This window comes from Empidonax traillii, unplaced genomic scaffold (assembly GCF_003031625.1).
Source record: "Empidonax traillii isolate 1590-97213 ecotype Southwest subspecies unplaced genomic scaffold, ASM303162v1 scaffold1377:size231680, whole genome shotgun sequence".
NCBI lineage: Eukaryota > Metazoa > Chordata > Aves > Passeriformes > Tyrannidae > Empidonax > Empidonax traillii.
Genome location: NW_020956570.1, coordinates 47,185 through 66,081, shown reverse-complemented (window position 1 = coordinate 66,081; position 18,897 = coordinate 47,185). Strand labels below are relative to the sequence as shown.

Below are 18,897 nucleotides of genomic sequence, written 5' to 3'. Positions count from 1 at the left end.
TACATTTTTACAGTGTACAAGTGGTGCTATTAAAAATGCTCAAATGACAATAATTATAGATTAGAAAAACAGGCTCAATCAGGAAATACAATGGCACACTCACAGTACTTGCAATTAATGTACAGTACCTGATAAAATCAAAGGATAAAACCCAGGATAAAAGTAAGTCTTTTGTATTCTGTTTTTGAAAGTGAGTATATTGTATAAGACAGATTTCGAAGTAACAAGTTTAGGTTTCTGGTGGGACAAACCAGATGTTTCCTATCTGGAGATTTCCCAAGAACTAGGCTTTAAAAATGTCATTAGACCAGGGCTGATATTTGTCAGGCCTGGCAATAGGTTGTTTATAATTTTGAAGAAAATGTAGTGTTTCTTCAGGAATAAGAAAGCCATATTTTATGATATTTTTAAAGGATTCATTGCATTCAGATATCATGCTGTTCAAACTCGAAGGCTCTAAATATAATAGAATCACAGAATCAACTACGTTGGAAAAGACCTCTGAGATTATTGAGTCGAACCTATGACCCAACACCACCTTGTCAATTAGACCATGGCACTGAGTGCCAGATCCAGACTCTTCTTAAGTACCTCCAGAGATGGTGAATCTACCACCTCCCTGGGCAGCGCAATGTCTGATCACTCTCTCTGTAAAGAACTTCTTCCTAGTGTCTGACCTAAACCTCCCCTGGCAGAGCTTAAGACCTCTTGTCCTACTGCTGATTGCCTGGGAGAAGAGACCAATCCCCACCTGGCTACAACCTCCTTTCAGGTAGTTGTAGAGAGTGATGAGGTCACCCCTGAACTTTTCTTCTCCAGGCTGAACAACCCCAGCTCCCTCAGCTGCTCCTCATAGGGCTTGTGCTTGCATCAGCCTTGTCCTTTCACAAGCCTTGTTGCTCTTCTTTGGACACTCTCCAGCACCTCAATATCCTTCCGAAACTGAGGGGCCCATAACTGGACACAGTACTCAAGGTACAGCCTATCTAGTGCTGAGCAGAGTGGCAGAATCACTTCCCTGGTCCTGCTGGCCACACTGTTCCTGATACAGGCCAGAATGCCATTGGCCTTCCTGGCCACCTGGGCACACTGCTGGCTCATGTTCAGCTTCCTGTCAATCCAAACTCCCAGGTCCCTTTCTGCCTGGCTGCTCTCCAGCCACTCTGTGCCCAGCCTGTAGCGCTACAGGGGGTTGTTGTGGCCAAAGTGCAGGAGCCGGCTCTTGGCCTTGTTAAACATCATACCATTGGATTCAGCCCATCTCTCCAGTCTATCCAGATCCCTCTGCAGAGCCCTCCTACCCTCCAGCAGATTGACGCTTCCCTCCGACTTGGTGTCATCTGCAAATTTGCTGATGGTGGACCCAATCTCCTCATCCAGATCATCAAAAAAGATATTAAACATTATTTAAAAGAAACTCGTGATAGAAAAATGGTGGGTGGAACTTCTGCCCATTAAGCCTAGTGACCACTGTAAGGAAACTGATGGTATGCCATCTAAAGAAAATTTTCTGAAGTGTGAATAAATATGACATAAAGAGTCACCATTCATTTTGTAAGAGGAAGCCATGAATACACTGAAGTCTGTTTAAAAAAATAACAAACAAGTAGATATGGGAGATCTTATTGGGTAACCAAAAAGTATTAAGTTCCAAATTTTATGTAGACAAATATGAACTGATGCATATATGAGAAGAATAATCCTAATCTTCCTAAACTGCGTTCTAGTTGATCTTTCTGTCTCACTGTTAACAGCAATCAGTTCTAAGGAACCAGCAGTTCTTTGCTTGACAGCAGTTTAAACTGCAATTTTCCTTCCCCCCAGGAATCATTACAACGGGAAATTGAAATAATATAGAGCATTGTTATTCCTCTATATAGTTCTGTGCTGCATCTGTACTTGGAAAACAGTGCCTTTCTGTTTTTCCTTGTCTTAACAGGAATATTGAATGACTAGAGGACATACTCAGAGATGTTTCATAGGCAATCAAACAGGGATACAAGCTTTGCTACAAAGAATAACTAAATAAACCAACTTCTCTGCCTGTGATGCTCATTAGAAGAAGGGAAAAAATAAGGTGATAGGAGTTGCATAAAGTCATGATCATGTTGAGAAGATGTGTGGTAATCCATCCACAAGTTATTATCTCTTCCAACCTAGAACTAGAGGTAGTCACGTAAAATCAGCAGATCCAAATGCCTACATGCTTAGCCTAAAGCTAAATATACCTTTGATATGAGACAGTAAAGTGTCCTCATGTTATTTTCTAATGTTATTTTCTTATCATGATTGTAAAAAATGTCTCGCAGCAAGAAATCTGTCTAAGGAATTCTAAAATTTTGGTTAAATGTAGTCAGCATTTCCATGTTTCTACCAGGTTATTTCCTTCATTTTACAGAGAAAGCTAGTCTGGTTTTCAGGGTTGTTTTTAATTTGGGAACTTCTTCTCATCCTCTTCCAGTGCTTGATGGAGATTTTTCATTGTCTCCGAATAAAAATTGAAGAATTTTCCTTTTACTGACTTTCATAATAAGCAATGGCAGAAGGCCATGGGTCTCTTTAAACTGCAGCTAGCACGAACAGTGAAAAGAATTACAGCATTCCCTTTATGACAGGGTGGCTGAATAATTTATTGCTTTTGTGGCTTTCTTTCTGAAGGTTTCTCACTACATCTGAAAAGAATTTTTTAAGTTATTTATGCAGATGTTTTGATAGACAGAAAATTGGATACAATAGGAGAATATCAAGATGAAAACTGAATATGTTTTGCTTCTCCTTCAACTTGTAAAATTCTCCAAATGTCTGAGGGCATCACACTTGTCTGTCATATGAATAAAATGCACAGCATTTCATTTGTTACTGTGTAATTGTGGATGTATTAATTACCACTGAGATATTGGAAAAATGGAAGCAAAGTGATCACAGGTGCTTGATTCAGAATGACTCTTTATTGACCTTCTGCTTGTATTTATTTCAAAGGGGAAAAGCCCCTTTGCAATATGTCCAAAAAACCCTTGGCAATATGTCCAAATTTACACTTCAAAATAAATTTGAAAAACAATTGTGCATTTAATTTTCATCACATCTTTAATAGCATTAGATTCCATCCTGAACACCCAACTCAAACAATCATCTTATCATCATGCTACTTACTTAATACAGCTGGATGGATTAACTTGTGCAGAGTTAGGGAATATGCTGAAATAATTAAATTTCTCTTTCATCTTTATGGTTGGATTTTGAGATGTATTATTATATTGTAGACCCCATAGAATGAAAAAAAATTAAAAGAGACAGAATTATAAATGTTAAAACAATGAAAAATGAATGCCTTTTTGTTGTGAGTCAGTCTTTACTGTATCTTTGAGCAAAATTCAAAGACTACCCAATTCTGTAACTCCAACAACCTAAATGTAAATCAGGAAGACACTTCTAGAGTTTGGGGAGGTGCTGGGTAGTGCTTAAAGTGATGAACTCTTAAAAAAAAAAGAAAAAAAAAAAAAAAGAAAGCCCCCTCTCATTATGATCTTCAGAATTTTCAGCTACTAGAAAAAGATCCCCTGGGGAATTTGTAGGCACAGGACAGAGTTTTTCAAAGAAAATGAAATAATTTCTGGATTCAAGATAGTCCCTACATAACTTATAAGATTGCTTGTTCATCTAGTCACTCTGACCTCAGAAACTCAGGCCCCATTTCTAGGTCACATTATATTATGATGCTGTTTAATTCCAAAATTAAACTTTCTCTGCATTTCTGATATGAAGAGAATTTTGAAATATTTTTTGGCTTTATGGTGATTCAGACTGAATATAAATTTAACTGAAAAAGGCCTTCCTGTCTATCAGAATAACTTTTCTTTAGCCAATTATTGTAGCTCTCATCTTTCCCTAGTGGAGAACCTTCATAATAATTTCCTAATTTAAACATGTCAAATGTGACCAAAATTATAATCAGTTTTCTTAGAATTATTGTAGCAGCATTTTAGAGATTTTTCCTGTCTGACATATTTATGGATCCATTTCACATTATATTTTAAAAATATATATTAAAATTACTTAGTTGCTAATTGTTTATATGTTTCAGACTTGATTCACCACTGCTGAAATATATAGTGTACTACTCCTGCTCTGTCTGCCTAGGTGGATGATTCTCTGCTGATCTAGTCAGGAAAGACATGTAGTTGACTACCTGGCACTGAGGGCAGGGGTCAAAAGCATGGAAGCCCAGGTGGCCCAGTCCACTGGGGCCACTGAGGAGAAAGGGCTTGGGGCAGAACAGACAGATCCTATAGATTAGCAGCTGCTGGTGTCAACAACAGGGATTCAACGTTTTTGGTCATGCAACCTGCACTGAGGATCAAGGATGTTTAGGGAGAGATGGGATCAGCATCATAAAGTGGGGCACAAGCGTAGTTTCCACAGACTGGTCAATCTGGTGAGGAAGCTTTAAGCCAGGATGATGTGGACAGGAGAGACATAAGTAAACCTTCCTAAGTGTGTGCATGCACAGAAATACAGAAGTGTTCACAGAACAACATAATGGGGGGAGCTCCGTAATTTTTGGGGGAATTCAGCACGACTGGGTGCTCAGCCTTGCTGCTGCAAATCTGGAGTGCTGTGTCCAATTCTGAGCTACCTAGTACAAGACAGACATGCACATACTGGAGTGAGGCCAGTGAAGGGTCACAAAAATGAGTAATGGACTGAAATGTATCCCATATAAGGAAAGGCTGAGAAGACTCAGATCTGATTGATGTGTATAAATACCTGATGGAGGGGGGAGGTAAAGGAGGCAGTGGAAGATTCATCTCAGTGACAGAAGAAGAGGTTTTGGGGTCTCAGTCCTTGGAGATACTAAAAATCCAACAAGATATGGGCCTGAGCAAGGCCATTGAACTAGATGATTTCCAGACAACCTACCAATATTAGCAGCTCTGCTATTCTGTGACTAACTCTAAGTGAGAATCACTTTAAAACAGATTTTTAGTATTTTTTCCATCAGTGTCTATTAATAGAACTAGTTTATATAGAATACTTTAATTTACATAAATGTATATAAATGTGTATAAATGTATATAAGGATCATTACTGTTTTGAGGTCTGTGTACAGACGTACTGCTCTCCTTCTGTGTCAGAGCACAAAGTCTGTGAATGTCTTCCCTTCTAACTGAGGGTGTGAAAGTTGTCCCTGCAGCTTTCTCTCAATGATACCTCCCCTGTTTCCTAACCTGCCTTTAGGCTTAGGAACACATCCTGTGACAAGCCTTGTTTAGAGGCTTCCTTAACAAATTACTGACATTCCCTCTCCTAGTCTTGTGGATCCCATCCATTCTTGGCAGTTCCTTGTCATCAAATGAAGTGCCATGATAGAAGAAGACAGTAAGATAACAAATACACAGGCTTTGTGTTGATGGGTGCATCTGTCCTACTTAAAAGGCATTTCCCTTTGAATGAAAAGTTTGATGAGAACATCAACTGAATCCTTGAGTACCGGTTCCCTTCCTCTAAGCACCCTTCACTATTAATTTTCACTTGATCCTATGCTTCTGTAAAAGACATTTCTAATATCTAGGTTTTCCCCAAGACTTAAATAAAATCTAGGTTCTTATTCCTACATACAATGGAATAGCCCTGGTGTAGGCAGTATAACAAGGGAAGAGACTATCCTGTTTTTATTTGGCACTCATTAGATCATATCTGGAATACCACATCCAGCTTTGTGCTGCTTATTACAGGAAAGATATTGGTAAACTTTAGTAAACACTAGTGGAGAGCCACTAAGGCAGAACTCCATGCCTTGTGGCTGGGAGAAGTGGATTTGCTCAGACGGAGAAGGAGGGGATTTTAAATCTGCTTAACCTACATTCTTAAAGGCGGTTATGAAAGATCTTTATTAAAGTGCCTGATGAGAGACTGAGAAACAGGAGTTATAAACTGAAGTAGAAGATGTTCTGACTGGATATAGGGGAGGAAAAAACATGATGATGAAAATAATTAAGCTGAGACAGGCTGTGTATTCTCCATCCTTGGAGATTTTCAAGACCAGACTTTCATAAAGCCTTGAGCAAACTGACATTGCTTTCACTGGGAGGTTGGACTAAAGACATCCTGAGTTGTCTTCCAGCCTGGATGATGCTGTGATTCTATAGACATACTGAAGTTAATGCACATAGTACTTTTATGCAGTCACTTAAGACTTTTAATTCAAGTGCTCTAACTTTCCTTAACTTTTCCCAATAGCCAAGTGTTATGGATTCTTCTCAAAATACATTCTGACACTTTTCAGGAAACAAGCTTTTGCTGTCTTGTTTTCAGTAAAATGAGATTACACAAAGATAACAGCATCTTGGTGGGATAAGGATAATTTTCAAATCTATTGCTTAATTTGCCCTCCAGGAAAGTTATCTAGGCTTTCATAGATAGGCCTTCCTGTCAACTAAACATATAGCTGTTAAGATGTGATAATATTATCAGCTTACGTTAGAAAGGTAGAAGGCAGTTCAGGAGAACTGGAGATTATTGCTTCAGATAGGTTTGTTGGTTGACAAATAACCTAGGTAATAAATGCATTTGATTAGAAACCTGTATTTCAAATATGCTGAGCTACTGCAGTTCCCACTGATTTCAGTTGAGCTGGATCTGCTGCCTAACTTTGAAAATAAAGCAGAAATTTCTAATTCATTCCTGCACATGTGAATACCTCAAGCTAGGTATCTAACTTTGCCTAAAGAAATACTGTGGTTTTTTTTTTTCCCCCCTTATGGATGGTATTCACACAGGAATCAAGGGAAATGTGTAGAGGGCATGGTGGAAATCTTTGACATGCTGCTGGCTACTGCTGCTCGATTTCGCATGATGAACCTTCAAGGGGAGGAATTCGTGTGCCTTAAGTCCATCATCCTGCTCAATTCTGGTAAGCGGTGTGCTCTGCTGTCACTCGGGTAATTGTGGCTGCTTCTGCATGTGTTTGAATGCTGCTTGTTGTTGTTAATAGTGTTTTCATTTTGAGAGAGCAGCAATCGAAAGGGAACTGTCAACATAGATGCAGGCAGGACTGTCAGGCAGGGATAGAAGCTGTTGAACCTGTTCAGTGATATAGATGCAACCCAGCAAATTAATGCAGTGAACAGCTGACACACTGTATAGAGCTGATGCAGACGGTAATCAGAGCAGTGTTTCAAACTAAATGCTGGCAAGTCTTAAAACTTTGGTTACAAGACACTGGAGTAGCTGGAACCACACTTAGGGCATCCAAAGGTGTAAATCTTCACCTTACTTAATTAGTGATGTAAAACTGAAAGGAAATAAGGGCAAAAATGTCTCTGAGTTTATCAGAGTTTATCAGTTTATATTAAATTATAGTCATCTAAAATGGGTGTCATCACCCTCCTCTTCCTTTATGGTTAATAAATATTTTTTTTGGCTTTAAATCTCAGTCTGAAGTACACTTCAAAAATAGGTGATTAGATAACAAGTGTAGATGTAGATAAAAATATAAATTTGAAAGGTTATCTGACTTGAACTTTTCATCAGATGATTGAAACAAGCACATTTAAGTCAAAGCATGTAACAAAAAATTTCTGTTGCACACCAGAGGATGCCTTTCTGTTTGAAATTATAAAAAAAATCCAAACAATTTATTTTTAAGTGCAGAAATTAAGCCCATGGTGTTCTCATGGAAATTATAGACATCTAAAATAATAATATGCGCACCAAAAAAATTTTAGATGCTATTCTCTGTATAAGTTGTTACCTAATGACTAAAGATGCCAGAGTTTCCAAATGCTGAGGACTTACCCACTTTCTCTCCCCTTTCCTGTTGGATTTGAACTCGTAGATGGTACAACCCTCAAGAAAAAAACGTGTCTTGTGTTGTTTTGTGAAGGACTATATGTACTTTTTATCCAGTTGTCTATCAGATCTCTTGCCCAAGTTGCAGGAAAAACAAATCCAGGTAATTCCCAGCGGAGGCTAAACACAGCAGACTTTGATTTATTGATGAAGCACTTCTTTCATTATGGAAACTTGAATTTGGTCTCCTCAAAGTTCAAGCAAAATTATGTATTTGTAAAATCTAATATAAAAATGTTTTACTTAAGTTCTGTGAGGTATTAATGTAGTTCAGGTTTTGTTGTGGTTGTCACCAATTACCAAAAAGTAACATCTGAAGCAAGCACCTAGCATATTAGGAATAAAGTGGTGTTGTTTTTTGGTTGTCAGGGTGTGTCAATCTTGGTTGTCAGGGTGCGACAACTGTAATTACTGTATGACATTTTATTTTGCTTTTATTGCCCTGATAGTTATAACAAAATGTTTCCTAGAGTTAAATATTCTTCCTGGAAAGTGATGTTCTTCCACAATTTTAGCTAATATGTTCAAAGGTAATTAACTTCTGCACTGTGTGCAGCTGGGAGATGTTAGATCTTCATTCCTTCAAGGTTCCTATTTAGCAGTTTCAAATTGGTGGTGCTCTTTGTGGCAGAAGCTCAGGGTTTATCTGAAGATACGATGAATGATCTGATTTTGACTGTGGCTTTTTTTTGCACTAAGTGAAAGTTTATAGCTGCTCAAAAGTCTGGCATTTTTACAAAAGTCTTGACAGTGATAGATTAGATGACATGGTTCAGTTGAGCTGTTAGACGATCATGATGAAAGCAATCTATAGCATTGTTACACAAAGTGTCATGCATTTCTCTGGCTTACAGACTGCCCTCATTGCAGTATTTCTGAGTACACTGTAAACTCAGTCTCTCTCTATATATGACCATAGAATGTATGTCTGTATTGCTTGTCACTGCCTTTATGCACAAAGGTAATCAATTTTACATTTTAGTTTTTGCATTCTTACAACAAACTAATTTTATAATGATCTGAGGAGTTAACTACTACATAGTGGGAATGTGGATATGGGTTTCTGACTGCTAGGCCCTTTAAATGCCCAAATGAGAAGGCTAGATTGCAATAAAGAGATAAGTAGCATAATTTGGGGTATGTGTTAAGAGTTGAGTAAGTGGTGTTTGGCATAGAGGCCCGAAAATTTCTTATGGAGATGCTTTACTTCACAGAATGTAGCCAGCTTCCTTATGTAAATATGAATGAAAATATTTATCAACTGTTATCATACACATATGAAACATTCTGTGCTCTGAAGCACATGGCTAAGAGAGCTGGGTTGCTTCATCCTGGAAAATGGAAGGCTAAGGAAGGGTCTAAGTGCAGTACTCAGACAGCTGATGAACAGGTTATGGAGAAGCCAGGGCCAGACTCTTCTCAGAGGTGCAGGAGGAAAGGTCAATCTGCAATGGAGACGAACCACAGGAATGGAGACTCCGACCAGATGAAAGAGTAAAAACTCTACCCAATGAGAGGTTTAGCATTGGAACAGGTTAGCCAGAAAGATGGTAGGATCTCAGTCTTTGGACATACTTAGAACTCAGGCAAAGCTCTGGGCAGCTTGTTCTAATCCTGAAGTTACCACTATTTGAGCAGGAGGATGAACAAGATGAACTCCAAGCCTACCTTAGCCTGATTTTATTCTGTGAATGCATATGTAAATATTCACAAATCTTCTACTGCAGAAGTAGCAGATAAACACACAATGAACTTCTGGCCCTTATTTTGTCTGTATTATATATGCATACAATTAAACCAGAAGATCTCAAAATGATTTCAACAAGTAGACTAATTAAACAAATTGGACTAATTATGCTATGTGTCATTTTTAAAAGCAGTCTGCATTTGCTTTGTGTGGATTTAATTCACTGAGTGTACAAAAACATTTCTTTATTAAATCCTTGGATATCTGTTAGTCTCTTCACATGAAGAAGTGTTGTTTGTTGCTTTTGTTGGATATTTTCTTTTTTTTTTTTTCAATATCATTCAAGACTGTTTAATATCTTTACATTCTTTTGGCACATGGTCTTGGGCAAAATGCAAGTGTTTTTTTTTTTTTTTTTCCTTAGTGTTACTCTGTGCATGTGGAAAGGATGGAAGATTTTGTTTATAAAGCAAAGTATACATTTAAGCTACTTTAAAATTTTTCCTGAGATATCAAAGTGACAGTGTGTCTGTAACAACAAGGATAGCATTGTGTCTAGCTAAATAGCAAACCAGAAAGTGCTCTTTTAAAGCTGCAGCAATAAATCTTTTGTCTAAAAAGCAAAATTTTATTTTTGAAAACCACATTCAGCTCAATATTAAAAGGCTGTTTCTCAACAGTGGAAAATAAGTATTAGAAACATGAAAGGGCAACATGATGCCACATGTTTCACTTCTGAGTGTATCCAAAAGGGGTGGTGCTGCTATGTGGCAAAGCAACAGGATTTCATTTTGGACATGAAGAAGGAGGTCATGTCTGCCTTAGCAGCTCTATTTACCTGATTAGTTAGCTGGTTAGTCCAAAAAGATGGAAAGGTTTGGCTGATTTAATGCATTCTGTAGACCTCCTGATACATTGTTCCATGTGACCACTTGTCATTCTTTTCTCCTGATTTTTTTCAGTTTCTGTAAAATTGTACTTTTTATTATTTCTTTATTTTGGAGACTAAATGATTACAGAGATGAATTTCCTTATAGCTCAGCCTAGCTTGCTAAGGATTCAGAGTGATGGGGCACGGTGAAAGAAGCAGAGCCTTGCGTATTTTTTTTTGTGAGCCTAAACTCTAAATGTAAAGATATTTTAAACTAGGGTTTATTGTGACAGAAAAGATGTTGAGGGCAAGTTATATCACTGTATGCCAAGAGCTGGCATGGTAGCACTGCAGTCCCCGAGGCATCCCGTTCTGTGCATGGGTATGTGTTATGGGCATGGACCAACAGGCCTTTCTTATTTGCAGAGTGGTGTTTTCTCTGTTCTTGCTCCCATTATGTTTTACAATCCTGACCTACAGAAAGAGCTGGAAAACAACCTGGTGGCTATTCAATTTAGGCCTGGAAAGACCTTTGAGACTGTTAAATTTAACTTTGCTAAGGCAGTTTTCTGAACTCTGGTTCAAAAACTCTGCTTGTGTGTGTATGTGTATGAACGATAGCCAGCATTTCTTTTGGGGAAATCTCTGGCCAGTGGCCTGGGGCAGAAGCAATCAATGCAGGCATGGAGAAAGGAAAACCAAACATCACTTTCCTTGGCAGTTATTGACTGGCAATTGCCTGAATTCTCTACAGTTGCTTGGGAGTGTTTTATTTGATTTATGGGTTTTAATAGCTTCTGGACTAGATCTAGGTGAGAAACAATTCCTTCTATAAGATTTTTTTTTCTTTTGATGGTTTCAATGGTATGGAACTATGGAGTATTGCTACAAGAGCACAATAGCGTTCTGTGACTGAAGTAAGCTGGTCTGAGGGCATTGTGGATTTATGAGATTAATGTTTCTCCTAGTGGATTGTGTTTTGTCAGTAATATTTAAGAATCTTACCCCTACAGGTACCTACTAAGCTATCAAGCCTGGTACTGTCAATAGGCATATGTGAGGGTGGTTCAGAGTCAGCTGAGATAGGTTAAGCTGATAAAAGCCCCAGGAGCCATTTCTTTTTGGTGAATTCATTTCAGTAAAAATAATAACAGCTACAAAAAAGCTTTGTGAGAAAAGAGGTACTATCTGTCTATATCAAATTTGAAGCAATATTCATTACCAAAATTAAGAACTCTAGATGCTGATTTTCAGAAGTTGTGCTATGCTTGACTTATCCTTCTGGTTTTTTAAACCAGTTTCTTAATTACTCACTTTCTCCCAGAGACACTCACAATGACTTTCACAAATTTAAATTTATTTTTAGTGCAGAAGACCCAGTGTCATAAAACCTGCTTGCAGGTTACAGTAGTTGTAGGTGTCATGTCCTCAAAATACCCAGATGATGTGGGGAAGTGAAATAGGCCAAGAAAATGATAAAAAATCTCAGTTCCTCTAACTGCTCAGATGCATAGCAAAATATTCTCATCTTCAAATCCAGTGGTGTAGCCCCCAGGCTACAAACAATCTAGAGTGTTTGAGGCTACAAACAAACTCGAGTGTATATTTCTGCCTACATGTGTATGCTAATGTGTGTGTCTTTTTTTATTAGTATCAGTAACTGCATTGCATATTGCACTATATATACAATGCTTTATAGAAAAGCAAAATGAAACATAATTCCAGAAACCATTTTTTTCCAAGGAAAAAAATTCAGATTTCTTCTTGGCTCTGTGAGCTGATACAGAGGGGCCAAAGCACAGGATTTGTCAAGTCTGTTACAGATGCAGGACAATGAACATAGTATGATGAAGCCAGTTTGGTTGTATTAGTGTGCGTACATCCTGGTGCCTCAGGACTAGATTGTGGTAATATGATCTGTTTAGAGTTATTGGCTCAGTCCAAAAGATTTAAAAACTGATGCTGAATGCAACAGCTGCCTTTTGGCAGTGCATTGCTGTGACCTGATTCACATTGGCTGCGTGATATTGTCCAGAAAAAAATCAAGATAAACCAGCCCAAAATAGTTTACAATTTCCCATTTAGAAAGCTGATGTGCTTCATGAACCCAAGAATTACTACTGGCAAAAACTCTTATGACTGGGTTATAGTGTTTTATAGGAGATTTAGGAGCTGTTGGAGGGGGAGTTTCAAGGTGTTTTGTCCTCTAGGAAAATTTCCATCTGGTCCAAACCTTGAGGCTGCTCACTTTCAAAAGTAAACAATTCAGAACAGCTTAATTTGCACAGGCTAATCTGACATGGTTTTTAAAGAAGAGTTGGGTTGCAGGTGAAGGAACACATCTTTCAAGGCTATTGCATGGTTGGCAGGATTTTGTTGAGGCGAGCATGCCTAAACAAACCCTGAATTTGTTTACGTATTTTGTGGTAACATATTTATACAGTCCTAGACTGACTAGCAAATCACTAAAAACCAAATGTTAAACAACAGAGAAAATGGCAAAAAACTGCTGAAGGCTTGGGTTTGTTGGTAAGTACTGAAGAAGTCTCAAGGGGAACAACGTCTCCTCAAAGTTTCAGAGCCAAGTGACTGAGAGAATATCCAAGGTTAGGTCTAGCTGCAGGTGTCATCCACCACTTGGTCCAGATCTTGGATGGATCCAGGCAGGGAAGAGGCATAATATTCCTCCTCCTGCTTTGCCCACAGTGACTAAGTCCACACTGCAGAGTCATTCAAAACAGTGACCTTGCTGCCAAGCAGGAAAGCTGGCACACAGCCAGCTCCCATGGTTTAACACAGCGTAAGAGGCAAGCTACACGGTGTACCTTGGGCAAGTCTGACTCCATCAAAGTAATTTTTGTCTGTGGTTTGTTTGTTTTCTTTCTTCTTCCTACTCCAGGTGTGTACACTTTTCTTTCCAGCACCTTGAAATCTCTAGAAGAAAAAGACTATATTCACCGTGTCCTGGACAAAATTACAGACACTCTGATTCACTTAATGGCTAAGTCAGGTCTTTCTCTGCAACAGCAACACAGACGACTGGCTCAGCTCCTCCTCATCCTCTCTCACATCAGACACATGAGGTGAGAGCAAACAGTCAGCACTCCTGTGACAAGCCCAGGCAAGAGAGGTGTCACAAATGCACATGCATACTTTTCCTTCACAGGTGGGAGTGAAAAAGAGAAAAAAAGCTTTCCATAAACTCGTACAGAACATGCATGCAAAACTCTACATTGGATTATGGTGTGAAAGGAGTAGATATTTTCCCCATTTGTTTCTTCTAGTTGTCTCTTCCTCTGCTTCTTGTTTTGATGATGCTGAAAGCGGTATCTGTTTTTAAACTTATGTGTGTCTTAGAATTATAGAATCATAGAATGGCCTGGGTTGGAAGGGACCCTAAAGATCATCTAGTTCCAACCCCCCTGGGGTTGCCCAGAGCCCCATCCAACCCAGCCTTGAACACTGCCAGGATGAGGAATCCACAACTTCTCTGAGCAACCTGTTCCAGTGCCTCACCATCCTCCATAAAGAATTTCTTCTTAACATCTAATCTAAACCTGTCCTCCTTCAGGTTTAAAGCCATGCCCCCTTGTACTGTCACTACATGCCCTTGTAAGAAGTGCCTCTCCAGTTCTGTTGTAGGCCATTAGGTACTGGAAGGTGCAATTAGGTTTCCTCAGAGCCTTCTCTTTTCCAAGCTGAACAACCCCAGTTTTTTCAGCCTGTCTTCATGGGAGAGGCGCTTCAGCCCTCGGATCTGGACCTGTTCTAACAGACCCAAACACAGGTGTTTGAAAAGTGCCAAGCAGAATACTAATGTAGCAGTAGCCTAGCTCTCCAAACTTTAGTCTAAAATTTAATAAAACTACTGCTTTTATGTAGCCAATTTTCACAAGTGCCTTGATTGCAAATCGCTTTAGAAAAGAGATTAGGGTCATTATGTTCATTGTATGGACGAGTATAAATGCAAAAGAACCATGTCTTTTGCTAATCAGAGGAGAGCTGAGAAACTGTTAATAGTTGCATCAATGATTATCGCAAATGTTATTACCTCTTAAGGTTGCTGCTCAGTGGCATGATAAGTCTATACAAGGATATGGTATATATTTTATTGTTATGAAGGCACAGGAGATGCTGTTACACAGATTTTAATTTTCATTATTTCAGCTAGTAAAATTTAAATCAGAGTAAGCTACTCATAGCTACTAAAACTGAAACATGAAGATTTTACCTCCTGGACTGATATTCAGCTCTTCAGGAAAAGTCAGGGGGTGCGTGGTTGTGGTTTTTTTTCATTTGTGTAATTTTGTGGAGTCCTTGTGTAATCTTCCTTTTTTTTTGCCCTCTCTAAGAAGAATTTGTACAATTAAGGAAATTCCAGATGCACAGTAAAGTTAATTGTTGTTACATAGTTTTGTGAATGGATACTATTGCAAGTGAGCTTTTGCTAATAAATTGGTAGAGCTTATTTTCTAGGAAAGAAAACTGGTTATTTTTTCATTGGAATAGTGAGATTCATCCCATCAGCTTAGTCATGGTGGCTAAGTTATGAGTCCATATACCCTGGGCTACCTTTTAGGCAAAGGAGAGCAGAAGAGACATCTTTGGAAGGCAACTTGACCATGAGCAGTCTGCAGTGTTCTTTGAAGGTGTTGCCGCCTTCTTTACTGTATCAGGCATGTACAACAAATGCACTGCTAAGTTAGTTGTTTTGTGCAAGACAGAATTTATATAAACTAACAAATATTATTAGCTGGTAGCTTTTTTTTTTTTTTTTCCCATAGCATATTTGGAAAGTAACTGTTGTTTGATTACAGCAACAAAGGAATGGAGCACCTGTACAATATGAAGTGTAAGAATGTAGTTCCACTCTACGATCTCCTGCTGGAGATGCTGGATGCTCACCGACTGCATGCCCCAACAGCCAGGAGTGCTGCACCAATGGAAGAGGAGAACCGGAGCCAGCTGACAACTGCACCAGCTTCATCTCATTCCTTGCAGTCTTTTTATGTAAACAGCAAAGAAGAGGAGAATATGCAGAATACAATATAAGCAGAAGTCAGAATATATAACGGTATGAGAAACCCAGCAGCATACTACCTAGCTCATGCTTCATTTTATCTATTGTGCCACCTTTGAAAACACTCCAGTGACAACAGACACCTGCATTTTCCATTTGAGTGTTTGTCAAGCGGTTACCTAAATTGATTGCTTATCCTAAATGGACGACATTTCATTGCTGTGGACAGCCAGCAAGGATTGTCAGGCTAACTTGATTTAAAATTTGCAGTGTTTTTATTTAATTTTGCATGTAAGTTTGATAAGTCCTAATCTAAACTGTACATTCATTTTACTTTCAATTGATGGGGGATATCACCCATGCATATTGGTATCTTCCAATGAGTTGTAGCTTTTGCTGATATCCAGCCAAAATCCTGAGCTCGCTTAATCCTTTACTTGCTTGAAACTTCGAAGCAATTTGGTAGAGATTCTGGATGAGTTTTTGTGGGGTGTAAATAGAAAGCTGACTGGCATCTTAGTGTGCTGTAGTGAAACTGCACTGCTAGGGACTGCCTTAGTAGATTCCTGCCTCTTTTCTTCCTACAGTAGAAAGGAACCCCTGTCTGAGAATAATGCTTTACCTTGCTGGCTTACATCAGCAGACAACTCCATCTCAAGCTCATTCTGACCAAACTTTTAGGTAACCTTACCATATCCTCTAGGCAAATTGCATTGCATGCATCTGATCTTGTTTGATCCTAGAAAGCTAAATTGTTCTGATGCTCAACAGTGTAAATCCAGGGCAACATGCAAGCAGTGATAACATAGATAATTACTCTTGAATCAGACGAGATGATTACTAAAGTCATCAGGTCTTTAAAAGAAGGTCTTCACACATCTACAGGATCCAGCACTATTTATAAAAAAATCTCCCCCTGCCCTGTGCTTTGTTGTGCTACAAAGCAAGGGGTGAGAATGCCAGTGCAAGACTGGCACAACAGGGTGGGATGACCTCATCCCCCTCAGCAGAGTGTAGCTTATCTGTGTGTGGGAGGGCTGGCATCACAGTCAGAGCAGCTGGCTTTGCCTTGCCTTGGCTTTCTTTGGCTCTCGTTGTGCCATGCTTCAAAATCACTGTTAAGAGCCAGCTCACCTGCAACACCAGAACTGGGCAATGAGCCTCAGACATGGTGAAGACTCTGGGACTGCATGTCCAGGAAGATAAACCTGTTTTTCTCCATGCATGTTTGTAACTCACAAGCATATTCCTAAGGATTAGTTTGATTCCTCAGACAAACTGTAAATATACAAAAGGTCCATTCACATTAAGAGTTTCAACAAGACATGAAGGAGAGAGATTGAATAAATCTATATGATGTGCTATCCAAACTAGAAGTTGGTGCTGTTGTTTGATTGCCTCGATGCTAGAAAATTAAACATGCCAGGGAACGTTGCTGGGTACTGGAATGTGATTATTACATATGCCAGGGATATTTTACTAGTCTGATGATATACTTTGCCTGTGCTATCTGCAATTGTGCTTGACAGGTGCAGTTTGGAAGTTAGCACAGACTAGAGACTATTCCAATAGCTGGTTGGAAGCAACTACCCTGCCAGTGAGGATGTTTCATAGCATGTGTATAGGCTGCTCCACATCAGCTGGCCACAATGCTAAAGAAAGGGTTCATGGATGCTTTTACTGCTATAGTGTAAATCTTTATATTAGATTATGTTGATTGGAATATCCTGTAGTAACTAAATATAGGAAATAGTGCAACTAATGCCGTACAGGAGTGCCTATGTCTGATTACACTCCCTGTCACACAAGCAGAGTCTGTGTGCAGTGAGATCAAGTTACATAGCAATTGTGAAGGCAGCAAGGCATAGGATGAGGTTGTGCCCCAAGTCAAGAATTCTTTAGTGAATGTACATAATGATGTCTATAATAGTTTCATGTACATATTTGAGGATATGCACAGTTTGGAAGTCTAAAGCTAGATGCTACCTACATTTGAGAAGATTCCTCAAAAACTGTGCAAGCCTAAATATGTGAGACAGTCACTGTAAGTTAATAGGCCTTTTATTGATGCATATTGTAGTATCTTTTTTTTTTTTTTTTTTTTTTTTTTTTTTGGAAAGTGCTGAAGATTTTGTCTTTTTGTGTATTCAGTAAAAGTCTCTGTGTGTGTGTGTGTGTGTGTGTGTGTGTGTGTGTGTGTGTTAATTTGGTACCTAAGGGCTTTCAGAGGGGTCCTAAATGCCATGAAAGAAGATGGACATTTTGGGTTTATTTAGTAGCTGTTTTTCAAATGTGTTAGAAAAACCATGAATGCCTTGAAATGAGTGCAGACTAAGATCTGAATGCAGCACAGGAATCTCTGTAGTTAAATTTATGCTCTTACACCATCTTCGTTCACTTGTAGCCCAGTGTGCTTTAGAGCTGCTCTTTAAATACTGTACGTGAAACTTGGTGTTTTCTACAACAGAACACATAGATCAAGCTCATAAGCTGGAAGGCAAATCAGTTTAAATGAACGCCTCCCTTCCTACATCCCAGAACAGTTCATTACATCGATTCAATTGTAAATTTGTCCTTGAGGAAAAGAGGTTCATGAAGAGCAATTCACGACAGAGGATCAGATTCTGATGATACCTACATAGGGCAAGTACTTTTACACTCTACAGATTTTCCCAGAGGAGCTGGAAAAGCACGATTTGAAGTGGTGTGGAGCAGGCAAAAGGGTATCATAATATGTTTTGGAACATACACAATAGTATCAGTCACTCACAGTCCTAACTATGAATGCTTTCCTAGGCTTGGTCCTTGCAAGGAGGCAATTTAACTTCAACCAGTCCTCCCAGGTTTGTGGTGAAAATGGCAAAGGGCAACCTAGAAAGAGTGAGTCCCAGGAATACATTAATTTACATTGGGGCAGTTTCAGGATCCATGTCATTAACTTGTTCATGAGATTTTAATTGAAGAGCACCTTAATGAATATAGTAACCTTCCCAGAGTTAGCTATAAAGATGATTGTCCATATATCAGACAGCTGAATGTAGCTATTCAATTGATTAAAGAAAGTCTACGATAAAAAAATGGCAACATTTTTCATATGTAGTTCTGAATTATGCTCTCGTGTATGCAAACAATTGTGCCTGACATTTGGTAATTGTTATTTCACAAGATGCTATTTTATGTGTATGTATATATATACATATATACTATATATTTGCAGCTGACAAACCAGTACTACCTGAATACCTGGTGCTGGATATAAAATAAAAATATATAGCATGTAAAAAAAAAAAAAAAAGTTGAAAGAAAACTTTTCAAGGCAGCTAATTATGCTTTTACCAAAACATTCATAGTGATGCCTCTGGACAGCTAACAAAAGAATTATTTTGTAATGTTTATACATGGATTTTTTAAAAAAAACCAAAAACATCAAAAACCAAAAAAAACACCCTCTAGAAACATAGGCAATGT

General features: G+C 38.7%; 1 protein-coding gene across 1 annotated transcript in view; it reads left to right on the top strand.

Moving 5' to 3' along the window:
• The window catches only part of ESR1 (estrogen receptor 1), a 154,982-nt gene extending 138,600 nt beyond the window's left edge, over nt 1-16,382 (top strand). The window contains 4 exon segments of the mRNA XM_027906936.1: nt 6,780-6,913; nt 13,309-13,492; nt 15,227-15,438; nt 15,441-16,382. Of these exon segments, the coding sequence (XP_027762737.1) occupies nt 6,780-6,913; nt 13,309-13,492; nt 15,227-15,438; nt 15,441-15,481 (571 nt within the window). The 3' untranslated portion in view covers nt 15,482-16,382.
• Nucleotides 16,383-18,897: the final 2,515 nt, after the last annotated feature.